This window comes from Chiloscyllium punctatum, chromosome 10, assembly GCF_047496795.1.
Source record: "Chiloscyllium punctatum isolate Juve2018m chromosome 10, sChiPun1.3, whole genome shotgun sequence".
Classification (NCBI taxonomy): Eukaryota; Metazoa; Chordata; class Chondrichthyes; order Orectolobiformes; family Hemiscylliidae; genus Chiloscyllium; species Chiloscyllium punctatum.
In genome coordinates, this window is record NC_092748.1 from 74379935 (window position 1) to 74393420 (window position 13486).

The window sequence follows — 13486 nt, forward strand, 5'->3', positions numbered from 1 at the left end:
GCTTCCAGGGGGGTAAAGGTTGAGGGTTTGGAAGTGAGTGAATAGTGAAGGCATTGAGTTTATGTTAATTATTAATAATTTAGTTGGCTGATCATAATTGATGCAATAATTGAAGTGAGACCACTAGAAAACAACAACTGTTGCTTGCTGAAAATGCCATACTCATGGATATATTTTGACTTCCAATTTCTTTTCCCAATGTAGGTGACATACTTACTATTTACAAAAAGGATGCTACGGGATGGTGGCTTGGCAGTTTGCAAGGAACGAAGGGCATTTTCCCAGCTACCTATGTAGAGGAATTACCCCAAATGGAAAAAATCAGATCAACAAAAGCATAAAATAGTTCAGACACTACATGTCACTTATTGTTGGATGACAACAGGGTGATTTGGAAAGCTTCTGAAAAGAAGAGTTGTAGTATTTCAATACAATCCTGCAAACTTGAATTAATTTTTATTTTAAAATCTCATACAAGTTTTGGACAAGGACTGTTTTAAATCTTAAATGTGGTCATGTAATTTATGCTTGTGAACTGAAAAGCAAACACATTAATAGGCCAGAACTTACTGCAGCGAGCAAACAGATTTATTCTCTCAAAGTTCTCTTGCAGAGTTACTGTAAGTGCAAGTGGAGAACAGTACCCTCTACAGGATTTTTGGGACCAGCAAAGAGAGCACACAACTATCTCCTTCATCACATTGAAAGTTAGAATACTGCAGTCTGGACAAGAAGTTAAGTCAGAATAACACAATAAATTTTAAAATAGGTACTAAAAACGAAAGAAACAGGGTTTAAGAAGTTTGGCTTGAGAGAATCAAGACAAAGAAAAAAAGTCTGCTTTTCATTTCTGAAGGAATTAGACAACTGTAAAATACTCAGTATCAGTGACAGTTTGTCAGTAATTAAGACTGACCATGCTATTAAAAGGAAAACATAGTCTGAAATAGGCAAGCCCAAACTTTGTGGTATGTCAAGTTTGCCTTTGCCATGTAATTGTAGTGAAGTCAAACCATTTGATGCACTTGAACGGGAGAGCAGACATCAAGATGTTATTTTGAGCAGCACAATGAGGACAGCACATCTTCAATTTTCACATTTTAACTGTTTCTATGTTCAAGTAAAGTTGCTGTTCAAATCATGCATTAATGATGCTGTTAGCTTCAGTTACTTTTATAGAAAATACTAGCCCTTTAGTGACATCCACGCTGAATTCACAAACTCATGTTTCTTGAAATAAATCACTCACAGGCAAAGTACATCTTTGATCGTTCAGAACATGTAAAACCCATAGAATTGTTATGGCTCAGAAGGAGGCACATTGTGCTTGCACTGATTCTATTACCTAATGCCAATCTCCTGCATATCTCCCATATTGCTTGATACCATTTCTATCCAAGTAACTATCTAATGCTTTCTTGAATGCCTCAATCGAATATGCTTTCATTGCGTTGCAATCATTCCTATGTAGGGCTTATGCCCGAAATATCCATTCTCCTGCTCCTCGGCTGCTGCCTGACCTGCTTGCTTTTCCAGCACCATAATCCAGACTCATTGGTCTGAACACATATACACCCAGGACCCTCCATTCCTACATGCTGCTTAGACTTTTACCCTTTCTTTTAATTTGTCTTCCAATGTTCTGTTGACCAAAGTGCATCACCTCACACTTCTCTGCGTTGAATCATCTGCCTCCTATCCGCCCACTCCACTTAATTGTCACTGTCCTTTTGGAGTTACACACTGTCCTTCTTACCATTTATAATTCTTCCAGGTTTAGTGTCATCTATAAACTTTGAAATTGTCTTCTGCACACCAAGATCCAGAGCACTAACATATGTTTGGAAAAGCAAGGATCTTAATACTTACTCTGGAGAAATCCACTGCAAATCTTCCTCATAGAGTTTAAATCATGGAGACAGGCCCTTTGGCCCAATCTGGTCCATGCTGACCAAAATGTCCATCACCAGTAACCCTATTTCCCTGCACTTCACCCATATCCTTCTAAAACCTTTCCTATCCATGTATTTGTCCAAATGCCTTTTAAATGTTGTTAATGTACCCCCTCAACCACATCCGTTGGCAGCGCATTCCATATTCATACCACCCTTTGTGTCAAAGGTTGCCCCTCAGGTTCCCTTTCATTCTTTTCCCTCTAAACTTAAACTGATGCCCTTGAGTCTTTGATTACCCAACCCTGGGGATAAAAGATTGAGGGCATTCACCCTACCCATGCCTGTCATAATCTTAAACACTTCTATAAGATCCCCCTCAGCACTGTAAAGAAAAACATCCTAGCTTGTCCAACTTCTCCCTATAACTCAGACTGTTGAGTCCCGGTAACATCCTTGTAAATTCCTTCTGCACTCTTTCCAGTTTAATAACATCCTTCCTAGAGCAAGGTGACCAAAACTGAACACAATAGTCCAATTGTAGCCTCACTAATGTTCCGTACAACTGCAACATAACTCACTATTTATATACTTAATGCCCTGACTGATGAAAGCCAGTGTACCAAAAGCTGCCTTCTGGCCTAAAACATATCCGTTGACTATTATTGTTTCCGATCACTCAGTAAATTTAGATCCATGTTATTGTCTCTTTTATTCTGAGGCCTATAACTTTCTTTCTAAGTTTGTTGTGTGACACTGTATCAAACTTCTTCTGGAAATCCATGTATACCACCAACAGTGTTATCCACGTGGATCTGTTGCCTCTTCAAAAAAACCCCAAAAGGTTAACACAAACAGAAATTGCTGGGAAAACTCAGCTCAGTGGTTGGCACAGTGGTTAGCACTGCTGCCTCACAGTGCCAGAGACCCGGGTTCGGTTCCCGCCTCAGGCGACTGACTGTGTGGAGTTTGCACGTTCTCCCCGTGACTGCGTGGGTTTCCTCCGGGTGCTCCGGTTTCCTCCCCCAGTCCAAAGATGTGCAGGTCAGGTGAATTGGCCATGCTGAATTGCCCGTAGTGTTAGGTAAGGGGTAGATGTAGGGGTATGGGTGGGCTACGCTTCGGCGGGGCGGTATGGACTTGTTGGGCCGAAGGGCCTGTTTCCACACTGTAAGTAATCTAATCTAATCTAACATCTGGCAGCATCTGTGAAGAGAAATAAAGTTAACGTTTTGGGTCCGGTGACTTTTCCTCAGAAAGTTAAATATGATTTTTTTCCTTTAGAAATCCATGCTGACTCTTCCTAATTAAACAACCTTTTTTTCCATATGATTACTAATTCTATCCCAAATAACTTTCTAGAAGTTTCCCACCCTTTAAGTTAAGGTAACTGGTTGTAATTGTTATAATTAACCTTACAAGCTTGCTTGAATGAAATTGTAATGTTTGCAATTTCTCAATCTTTTTGATCTAGGTATTGGGATGAAAGATTGTGGCCAGTGGTCCCACAATTTCTACCCTCGCTTCCTTCTAAATCTGCGGATGCATCTCATCCGGTCCCAGTAGCTTGTCAATTTAAAGTCCCAATGATCTATCCAAGATTGCTTCCTTATTAATTTTGAACCCTTCTAGTGACTGAATCTCCTCCTCTGCCAGAATAGAATGGACATCATTCCGACCACATCTGCAGGAAATGCACCCAGCTCCAGCTCCTCGAAAACCAATTTAGGGAACTGGAGCTGGAGCTGGAGCTGGATGAACTACGGATCATCCAGGAGGCCAAGGGAGAAATTGAGTAGATGTACAGGGAGGTGGACATTCCTCAGACACAGGATAAGGACAGCTGGGTTACAGTTGGGGGGATGAAAGGAACCAACACGTAGGGCAGAGATCCCCTGTGGCCATTCCCCTCAGCAATAAGTATACCATTTTGGATACTGCTGGTGGGATGGCCTACCGGGGGAAGCCGTAATTGTCAGGTCTCTGGCACTGTGGCTCAGAATGGAAGGGGGAAGAAAAGAAAAGCGCTAGTGGTAGGGGACTCAATAGATAGACGGATTGATAGGTGATTTTGTGGTCAAGAACAAGACCCTTGGAAGGTATGCTGCCTCCCCGGTGACAGGATCCAGGATGTTGCCGATCAAGTTTACATGGTTCTGAAGGGGGAGGGTGAGCAGTCAGAAATTGTGGTACATAATGGCACCAATGATATAGCCAGAAAAAGGATTGAGGATCTGAAAAGTAACTACAGAGAACGAGGTTGGAAGCTGAAGAGCAGGACGAGTAGTGTAGTAATCTCGGGTTTGCTACCAGTCCATAAGATAGTGAGGTGAAGAACAGTCAGCAAATGCAGCTGAACACGTGGCTGCGAGGCTAATGCCTTCTGGGGAAGGTGGGACCTGTACATGAAGGACGGGTTCCACCTGAACTGATGGGGCACAAATGTCCTGGGTGGGAGATTTGCTTGTGTGATTTGGGAGGGTTTAAACTAGTTTGGCAAGGAGGTGGGAATCCGAACTCCATATCTGAGAGGGGGGACAGTTGTAGATGGGGCAGTGACAGGATGTAGTAAATCTAGTGGGAAGGTTTCTCACGTGATGAAACAAAGATCGGTTCAATTGTGTCTGCTTTAATGTAAGGAGTGTAAGAAATGAGAGTGATTAACTTAGAGAATGGATCAGGACTTGGGGCTATGATGTTGTGGCCATTACGGAGATGTGGGTTTCACAGGAGCAGGAGTACTTGCTAGCTGTTCCAGGGTTTAGACTGTTTAAAAATAACACAGAGGGTAGAAAAATAGGAGGAGATGTAGCATTGCTCATTAGAGAGTGCATCACAGCTACAGAAACTAAGGTTGTTGAGGAAGGTTTCTCTACTGAGTCAGTATGGGTGGAAGGTAGGAACAGCAAGGGAGCAGCCACCTCATTAGTGGTTTTCTACAGACCCCTAGTAGCAATAGAGAGATTGAAGAACACATAGGCCGGCAGATTTTGGAAAAATGCACGTGTAGTAGGGCTATTGTTATGGGTGATTTCAACTTTCCTAATATCGACTGGAACCTCCTTAGTGCAGATGGATTGGATGGAGCAGTTTTGTATTGTGTGTTCAGGAGGGCTTCCTGACTTAGTATGTAGACAGGCCAATAAGGGGAGAGGCCAGTCTGGATTTGGTGCTGTCAATGAGCCAGAACAGGTGTCTGATCTCGTGGTGGGAGAACACTTTGGTGACAGTGACCACAACTGCCTCACATTTACCATAGCCTTGGAGAGAGAAAGCAGCAGTTACACCAAGGGTAGATATTTAATTGGGGAAAAGGAAGTTTTGATGCTATCACACAGGAGTTGGGAAGTAAACTGGGAGCAATTGTTCCACAGAAAGGGCACAGCAGACATATGGCGACTGTTTAAGGAGCAGTTGTTGTGAGTGAACCACAAATTTGTATCTCTGAGATACGTAAGAAGTGGTAAGATTAAGGATCCTTGGATGACGAGAACACAGGAGCTTCTCGTCAAAAGGAAGAAGGCAGCTTATGTAAGGTGGAGGAAACAAGGATCTAGCACAGCTTTAGAGGATTACAGGCTTGCTAGAAAGGAGTTCTGAAATGGACTGAGGAGAGTCAGGAGGAGGCACGAGAAAGGCTTGGCAAGAAGGATTAGGGAGAACCCAAAGGCATTTTACTCATACGTGAGGAATAAGAGAATGATCAGGGAGCATATAGGGCCAATGAGGGATAGCATAGGGAAATTGTGCGTCGAGGCTGAGCAGATGGGGGAAGCTCTAAATGAGCTTTTTGCTTTGGTTTTCACTAAGGAGAACCTTGTTGTGAGTGACAACAGATCAAGATTGATGAAGTTGATGTGCTGGAAATTTTGGCAAACATTAAGATTGATTAGTTCCCAGGTCCAGACCAGATTACCCTCTTGCTCCAGGAAGTTAGAAAGGAGGCTGCTAAGCCGCTGGCGAAGACTTTGCTTCCTCACACTCTACGGGAGTCGTACAGGAGGATTGGAAGGAGGTAAAGGTTGTTCCTCTTTTCAAAGATAATAGGGAAATCATTGGCAATTACAGACCAGTCAGTCTTACGTCTGTGGTCAGCAAGGTTTTGGAAAGAGTTCTGAGGGATAGGATTTATGACTATTTGGAAAAGCATAGTGTGATTAAAGACAGTCAGCATGGCTTTGTGAGGGGTAGGTTATGCCTTGCCAATCCTTTGAGGAGGTAACAACTTAGGTCGACGAAGGTCGAGTAATGGATGTGGTGTATGTGGACTTCAGCAAGGCATTTGATAAGGTTCCCCATGGTAGGCTCATTCATAAAGTCAGGAGGGTGGGATACAGGAAGATTTGGCTATCTGGACTCAGTGTTGAGTGAGGAAGCAGGGCTCTTGGGCTTCTGATCTTTGTAGTTTTTATAAACGACTTGAGTGAGGTGGTTGAGTAAATTTGCAGGTGACATAAAGGTGCCCTTGATCATATTGAGGGCTATTGCAGGCTGCAGCGTGACATAGACAGGATGCAGAGCTGGGCTGAGAAATGGCAAATGGAGTTCAACCTGGATAAATGTAAAATGATGTATTTTGGAAGGTCGAACTCGAATGCTGAATATAGGATTAAAGACAGGATTCTTGGCAGTGTGAAGGAACAGAGGGATCTTGGTGTGCAAATACATAGATCCCTTAAACTTGCCAACCAAGTGGATAAGGGTTATTAAGAAAGCATATGGTGTTTTGGCTTTCATTAAAGGGGGATAGAGTTTAAGAGCAGCAAAGTTTTGCTATAGCTCCTCAAGCCCATGGTGAGACCACACTTGGAATATGTTGTCCAGTTCTGGTCGTCCTGCTATCTGAAAAATTCAGAGGCTTTGAGGGTGCAAGGAAGGTTTAGCAGGATGCTCCCTGGACTGGAGGGCTTGCCTTATGAAGAGAGGTGACCTGATCAAGGTATACAAAGTAATGAGAGGCATGGATAGTCAATAGCCAGAGACTTCCCCAGGGCAGAATTGACTGGCACAAGGTGTTGTAGTTTTATGATATTAGGAGAAAGATACAGAGGGGACATCAGAGGTAGGTTCTTTATGCAGACTTGTGATGCATGGAATGCTTTGCCGGTGGTGGAAGCAGAGCCATTAGGGACACTTAAGTTACTGCTGGACATGCACATGGACAGCAGTGAATTGAGGGGTGCGTAGGTTAAGTGATTTTAATTTACATTAGAATTAATCCTTGGCACAACATTACGGGCTGAACCTGTACTTTTCTATGTTCTATCATTTTGCTCTTTTTTGGAAAGAAAATGTAAAGTATTAATTTAATACTTCAGCCATGCCTCCTTTAGCCATTCTTTTACTGTTCATGTGCCTGGGGAAGATGGTGGGACTTCTGTTTGTTTGCTGCTAGTTTTTTTTCCTCATAGTTTCTCTTTGCTTCAAGTTTGATTTTTCACATCCTCCCCAAATCCTTGGTGTTCCTGTTGATTCTAAATTGCACTTTTGGTCCTAATCTGTCACAGGAACACATTTTTTTCTCATTTTATTCTCTATTTCCTTTATTATCCAGGAAATTCTTGATTTTTTTTTGTCCTATATTTACCATTAGATGGAATATACCTTCACTATACTTGAATCATCTGCTTTTTGAAAGTGGTCTATTGTTCACTTACTGTTTTTGCCCTCTTATTCCAGTCAATTCTGCTCAGCTCTGTTTTTGGCCCATTAAAGTCAACTGTCTGCCAATTGTGTTCTCTTGCTCTGTACAGTTGCAATGCCTTCCTGAAACTTATAATACAATGATCAATCTCCTAAAAGTTGCACACTGACACTCGATTCACGAGGCTCATCTCATTTCCAAAGACCAGATGCAATAATACATTCTTCCTTGTTGGACTGGATACACACTGCTAGAGGAAACTCTCCTGAACACTTGTGTCCCACTGTCTCTTACATTACCAGTATCTCAGTCTATATGTGTGTAATTGAAAATCCCATTTAAAAATAACTCTATAATGTTGGCAATTCTCAGAGGAACATATTTGCAGGGAACGTACTATGTACTTCCCACTAGTTGATGGTGTATAGACAATATCAAGCAATATAATTGTACCTTTTTGGAATCTGGCTCTGACAAAACTGACTCTGCACTTGAACCCCTCGGAGACATCTTCCTTTTTCAGTACTGCAACCTCTCCTTTCCTATCTTTACAAAAGAACTTATACACATGAATATTTAATACCCAGTCTTGCTGTTCCTCGAGCCAGGCCTCCTTCATCACTAAAACATCATAATTCTACACTGCACTTGTTTGTAACTTCCCAACCTGATTTAGTATATTCCGTGCATTTACAAACATGCACACAAACTCTGGTTTTGGACTTTTTTCTTTCCCCCACTGATTTTTGCCTATTAACTTACTATTCTCTATGCTATTGACAGCTGTATAACTATGTATTTTGCAAGCCCTAGTAGTCTCTTCATTTCTCTCCCATCCCCCTGTGTAGTTGTTTAAAGCCCTCCCAATGGCACTAGCAGAACACCACATGGAACTCAGCACCAGCTATGTCTAGTACAGCCCATTTGGCCCCAAAGGCAGTCCCAGTGTGTCAGGAATTTAAATCCCTCCCTCCTATACTATCTTTCCAGCCAAGCATTCATCTGCATTATTTTCCTATTTCTGTACTCATTTGCATATGGCACTGGAGATTACAATATTTGTGATCTTGCTAACTAACATTCTACTTAGCTGTTTAAATTCTAATTGCAGGACTACATCTTCCTTCCTATTTAAGCCATTACAAAGTCAATGATTTTACATAACTATTAAAATACTTTAAAAACATGACAGGCCTATTCTTGATAAATATTTTATTTGAGTCTGAATTATGTTTAAGAAAAATATGCTTCATTTATACTGTTTACTTGGAAACATTCTTTTCCTGCTCAGCTATACCAGTGTAATCAACTCAGAGCCTATTCAAGCACCATCCAATAATGCTATGTTTAAAATAAAAAGTGTAAATAAGCTGCATAAATGTCTTTAGATGAATAACTTGCAGAAAACATTGTTGAAACAGGATAATGGAGAGTGACAACCAAAGTCAATAATAACTGTAAAGGCCAAATGACTGGAATTAATAACAGTTCTAGACATTTCCATTGTTGTGAAAATAGCACAGAAAGTAGCCCAATTTTAGCCTTATATCTTAAAGATCCAGAAGGAAGTGTCTCTTGAGGGTCATTTCATGATGCATGATTCAGCTGTGATGTATCTAGCTTCTCGTGGTTTATCAAGGTTGCTAGGAGGGCTTCTTGTGGTATAGTGTCTGTATCCCTGGAACATGAAGCCCAGGTTCAAGTCGCACCTGTTCCAGAGGTGTGTAATAACTTCTCTGAACGTGTTAATTAGAAAAGTAGGTTAATTTATGCAACTTGCTTCTTCAGTTCTACTATGCACAACACATTCAACAACTTAGTGGTGTGGAATCATTAACAAAGTATGCTAATCTGCTCCATAAGAAATATACAAGTTAATGTCAAGCAATAGTTCAAAAATTACAGAAGAATGAACTTAAGAGTCTGATCATTTGTACCATCATTTTAATGAAAACTTAAAAAAAATTAGCACACAAAATGTTTAATAATGATGATTTGGTAAACAAAGGACATGTTCAAGTCAAAAACAGTGTCTGAACTCAAGCCGGACCTACACAGATTCTTCAAGGTGGGAGGAAAGTGAAGTTAAGGCTACAATCAGGTCAGAAATTAATTACTTTATTCTTATTGACTAGCAGAGCAGGCAGTAGCCCAGTGCTCCTACTACTTATATGGTCATATATAACAAGCAATATAATTTTATGTGAAATAGTTGTGAACAAGTTTTGTTTTAAAAAGGATACAATTGTTACACAGCCAAATACTATCATTGATTCAAAGAAATGGGAAAAAAATTAAACAACAAAAGGAGAACATTTTCTAACCTAAATAGGAAAACCAGGAATACAACCTCAAACTATACTAATGTTGTAAAAGCTTTCCGAACATTGGCAAGAAATGCAGAGAAATTGTTGGTTTCTTTGAGTTTTTCCTGCAGTGAAGACATACATTCCAGTGGTGGCTCACATGAGGTAACTAAAATGGTAAAGAAAACCAAGAATGTTAGCTACTGGAAATTGATAATAAATAGTATACTGTTACAGTCATATTTAGGAGTTTTTTCTGCTTTATTTCCATTTTCTTTACAAAAGGCAGGAGGTCAAAATTCTCTTTTGGCAAGATCTGAAAGTGAATTCAAAAAATGTGGAATAGCCCCATAATTAAAAAGAAATTACCACTAAACTGGATTGTTGTAAAATTCTGACTAGATCACAATGCACCATCTTGTCTCTCAAGACAATCTCTTCAGGGTGGGGCCAATGCATTGCTGTAGTTTGCAGCAAATACTCAAGGTGGGAAAAACAATGACTGCAGATGCTGGAAATCAGATTCTGGATTAGTGGTGCTGGAAGAGCACAGCAGTTCAGGCAGCATCCAAGGAGCTTCGAAATCGACGTTTCAAGCAAAAGCCCTTCATCAGGAATAAAGGCAGTGAGCCTGAAGTGTGGTGAGATAAGCTAGAGGAGGGTGGGGGTGGGGGTGGGGCGAAAGTAGCATAGAGTGCAATGGAACATCTCCGGGACACCCGCACCAATCAACCACACCGCCCCATGGCCCAACATTTCAACTCCGCCTCCCACTCTGCCGAGGACATGGAGGTCCTGGGCCTCCTTCACCGCCGCTCCCTCACCACCAGACGCCTGGAGGAAGAACGACTCATGTTCCGCCTCGGAACACTTCAACTCCAGGGCATCAATGTGGACTTCAACAGTTTCCTCATTTCCCCTTCCCCCACCTCACCCTAGTTCCAAACTTCCAACTGAGCACTGTCCCCATGACTTGTCCGGACTTGTCCTACCTGCCTATCTCCTTTTCCACCTATCCACTCCACCGTCGCCTCCCTGACCTATTACCTTCATCCCCTCCCCCACTCACCCATTGTACTCTATGCTACTTTCTCCCCACCCCCACCTTCCTCTAGCTTATCTCTCCACGCTTCAGGCTCACTGCCTTTATTCCTGATGAAGGGCTTTTGCCCGAAACGTCAATTTCGAAGCTCCTTGGATGCTGCCTTTATCTGCTGTGCTCTTCTAGCACCACTAATCCAGAATCAAATACTCAATGCAACTTGAGATAGGCAATAGGTATACAGTACATCCAAAGACCAAAAGTATTAAAGAGTTTATTCAATGTTCAACTCCAGGTGATATCTGTATGTTTTGCTACTTTAAAACGTAAGTGACCTAATCCGACAAAAAGTGAGCTTGCTGCTCAATTAGTGGTCCTGGCCAAAGAGGACAATCAAAGGCATACGACAATTACGCCAGACCCACTGCTGTCTGGCAGAACACTGGAGGGCAAGCAGCCTGACTGTATAAAGAAGTTGACAAACCACACTGAAAACCTTGTGGTTTTCACATCATTAGCACTTCCATGCTTCTGCATTTGAATGTGACAGGCAGTCAGCATCACCTAGAGGAGCAGAATCGCAAGACAGTAGGTACAGACATAGTTAGATTCATTGTAGCCGATTGGAATTGGTTCATGCTCTGGTACAGAGCAAGGAGCTTGTTGTTTTGAGTGGTTAAGGTCTTTTCTATTCGAAAATGTCTCATCTTGTGTTAAAACAAAACATAAAAAGAGAAAAAAATATAAACATGGAAATAAAGGTCAGAAAAAATCAAGTCAGAACAGAGCAAAGAAATTGCAACATTTGTTTTTGATCGTGATAGATTCCCAGTGTAACTCTCCCAATGAGCATCTCACCTGGTCTCATTCTTCTTCATTCCTCCTGTAACCTGCGCATTTTTCCCTTTCAAATAATCCAATACCCTTTTGAATGCCTCAATTGAACCTGCTCCACCAAGCTCAGTGCATTCCAGATCCTAACTATTCATTTTACGAAGAAGTTTTTACGTTGTATCACTTTTGCTAATTACAGAGTAAATATGGAGAAAATGTTCCCACTCGTGATATGATGGAGAACGAGAGGACAACTTTATAGACTTTCCATGATTTTGAACATATCTATCAGATCTTGTCTCAGCTTTCTCCTTATCAATGAAAAGGCCCAATTTCCCCAATCCGTTTTCACAATTAAAATGTATATCCCTGGAACCATTCACACAGGCCTCTCCAATGCCTGCACACACCTCAATGTCTGACGCCCAAAACCGGATACAATACTCCAGCCCAGGTAAATCTAGAGTCTTACACAAGTTCAACATAACCTGCTTGCTCTTTTACTCTATGACCTACTAATAAAATGTGGGATATTGTATAGTAAAATAGCTTCTCTCTGAATCTGTGCTGCTACCTTTAATGAAATATGCACATATACACCCTGATCTCCCTGTTCTTGTACACCCTTTAGAGGTGTACCCATTCATTTATATTACCTATGTTATTCCTATCAAAATATATCATCTGATACTTCTTGATATTGAGTTACATCTAATACATTTTAAAACTGTACACCAAAGGCTAAATCATTCATATGTATCAGAAAGTGCAAGATACCCAACACTAACCCTGGAGGAACAAACCTTCACCAGACTGAAACATACATTACTCCTCACTTTCTATTAATCAACTAATTTTCTCTCCATATGGCTACTATCCTTTTAGTTCCACGAGTTCTAACTTTGTTTTCAAGTCTGTTGTAAAGCAAGTTCAAATGTCTTCTGTTACTTGTCCTCATTCAATACACAGCAGTCACAAGGTTTCAACTGATCTTCACCAATTATCTGTGTCCTGCCATGTGCATGTGTATGATCACATTTCTACTGATGAGGTCAGTGACCTATTGAACAATTTGACCATGGCAAGGCCAGAAACCTTTGTATATATGAGCTCCAACGCATGTTTTTTTGATCTTGGAGTATAATACAGTTGAGCTATCCATAGAAATATAAATATCACAAATGCACGCAATACTAGTCATCTCAGACTGAAACTGAAAATTCTAAGTATTTAAAGAATTTTTATTTTCACATCTACAGAGCAGTTAACATTAGGAAGAAGCTTCCAGCAAGATGTTGGATAAATACACAGTCGTGATGTTTGAAACACATTAGTGCAATAATAGGTCAGAAAATTGTATATTATTTTTGAAGGTCAATATGTATTTATGCAGAATGTTTCCTTAGAAGATTAAACAATTGGATTTAAAGTCTAAAGTCTATGGGGAATGGGTTTAGGAGAGAGTTGATGCATTTTAACGAACAGGTTTGTTATGCACAAATTATCTTCACTCGTTTGAATCTGTTCTTATGCTTTCTGGAAGGTTATACATTACAATTTTCAGAAAAGCCATACCTTCATAATTTCCTTCTTCGCTGATTTTCAGCAGAAATGTAAATGGCTGCTCAGGACTTTTATGGCTGATGCATCTGAAGATAAACTGGAGTTGTTCCCCTTTTGAAGAACCGTTAAAATTAGTATTACATCACAAGACAAGTCTATAAAAAATACCTTCACAAAGAATGATTCCAAATTCAAAGATTCATGT

At 40.8% G+C, this 13486-nt stretch overlaps 2 protein-coding genes across 6 annotated transcripts in view; one reads left to right on the top strand and one right to left on the bottom strand.

Annotated features, from left to right (window-relative positions):
• Positions 1 to 449, top strand: part of nostrin (nitric oxide synthase trafficking) — a 51399-nt gene extending 50950 nt beyond the window's left edge. For all 3 annotated transcript variants that reach the window (XM_072579523.1, XM_072579524.1, XM_072579525.1), the window contains one exon: positions 205 to 449. In XM_072579523.1, coding sequence (XP_072435624.1) covers positions 205 to 341 — 137 coding nt within the window. In that variant the 3' untranslated portion in view covers positions 342 to 449. The remainder of the gene's footprint in view (positions 1 to 204) is intronic.
• Positions 450 to 9463: 9014 nt separating this feature from the next.
• Positions 9464 to 13486, bottom strand: part of spc25 (SPC25 component of NDC80 kinetochore complex) — a 35491-nt gene continuing 31468 nt past the window's right edge. For all 3 annotated transcript variants that reach the window (XM_072579526.1, XM_072579528.1, XM_072579527.1), the window contains 2 exons: positions 13294 to 13392; positions 9464 to 10011 (listed from right to left, as the gene is read on the bottom strand). In XM_072579526.1, the coding sequence (XP_072435627.1) occupies positions 9893 to 10011; positions 13294 to 13392 (218 nt within the window). In that variant the 3' untranslated portion in view covers positions 9464 to 9892. The remainder of the gene's footprint in view (positions 10012 to 13293; positions 13393 to 13486) is intronic.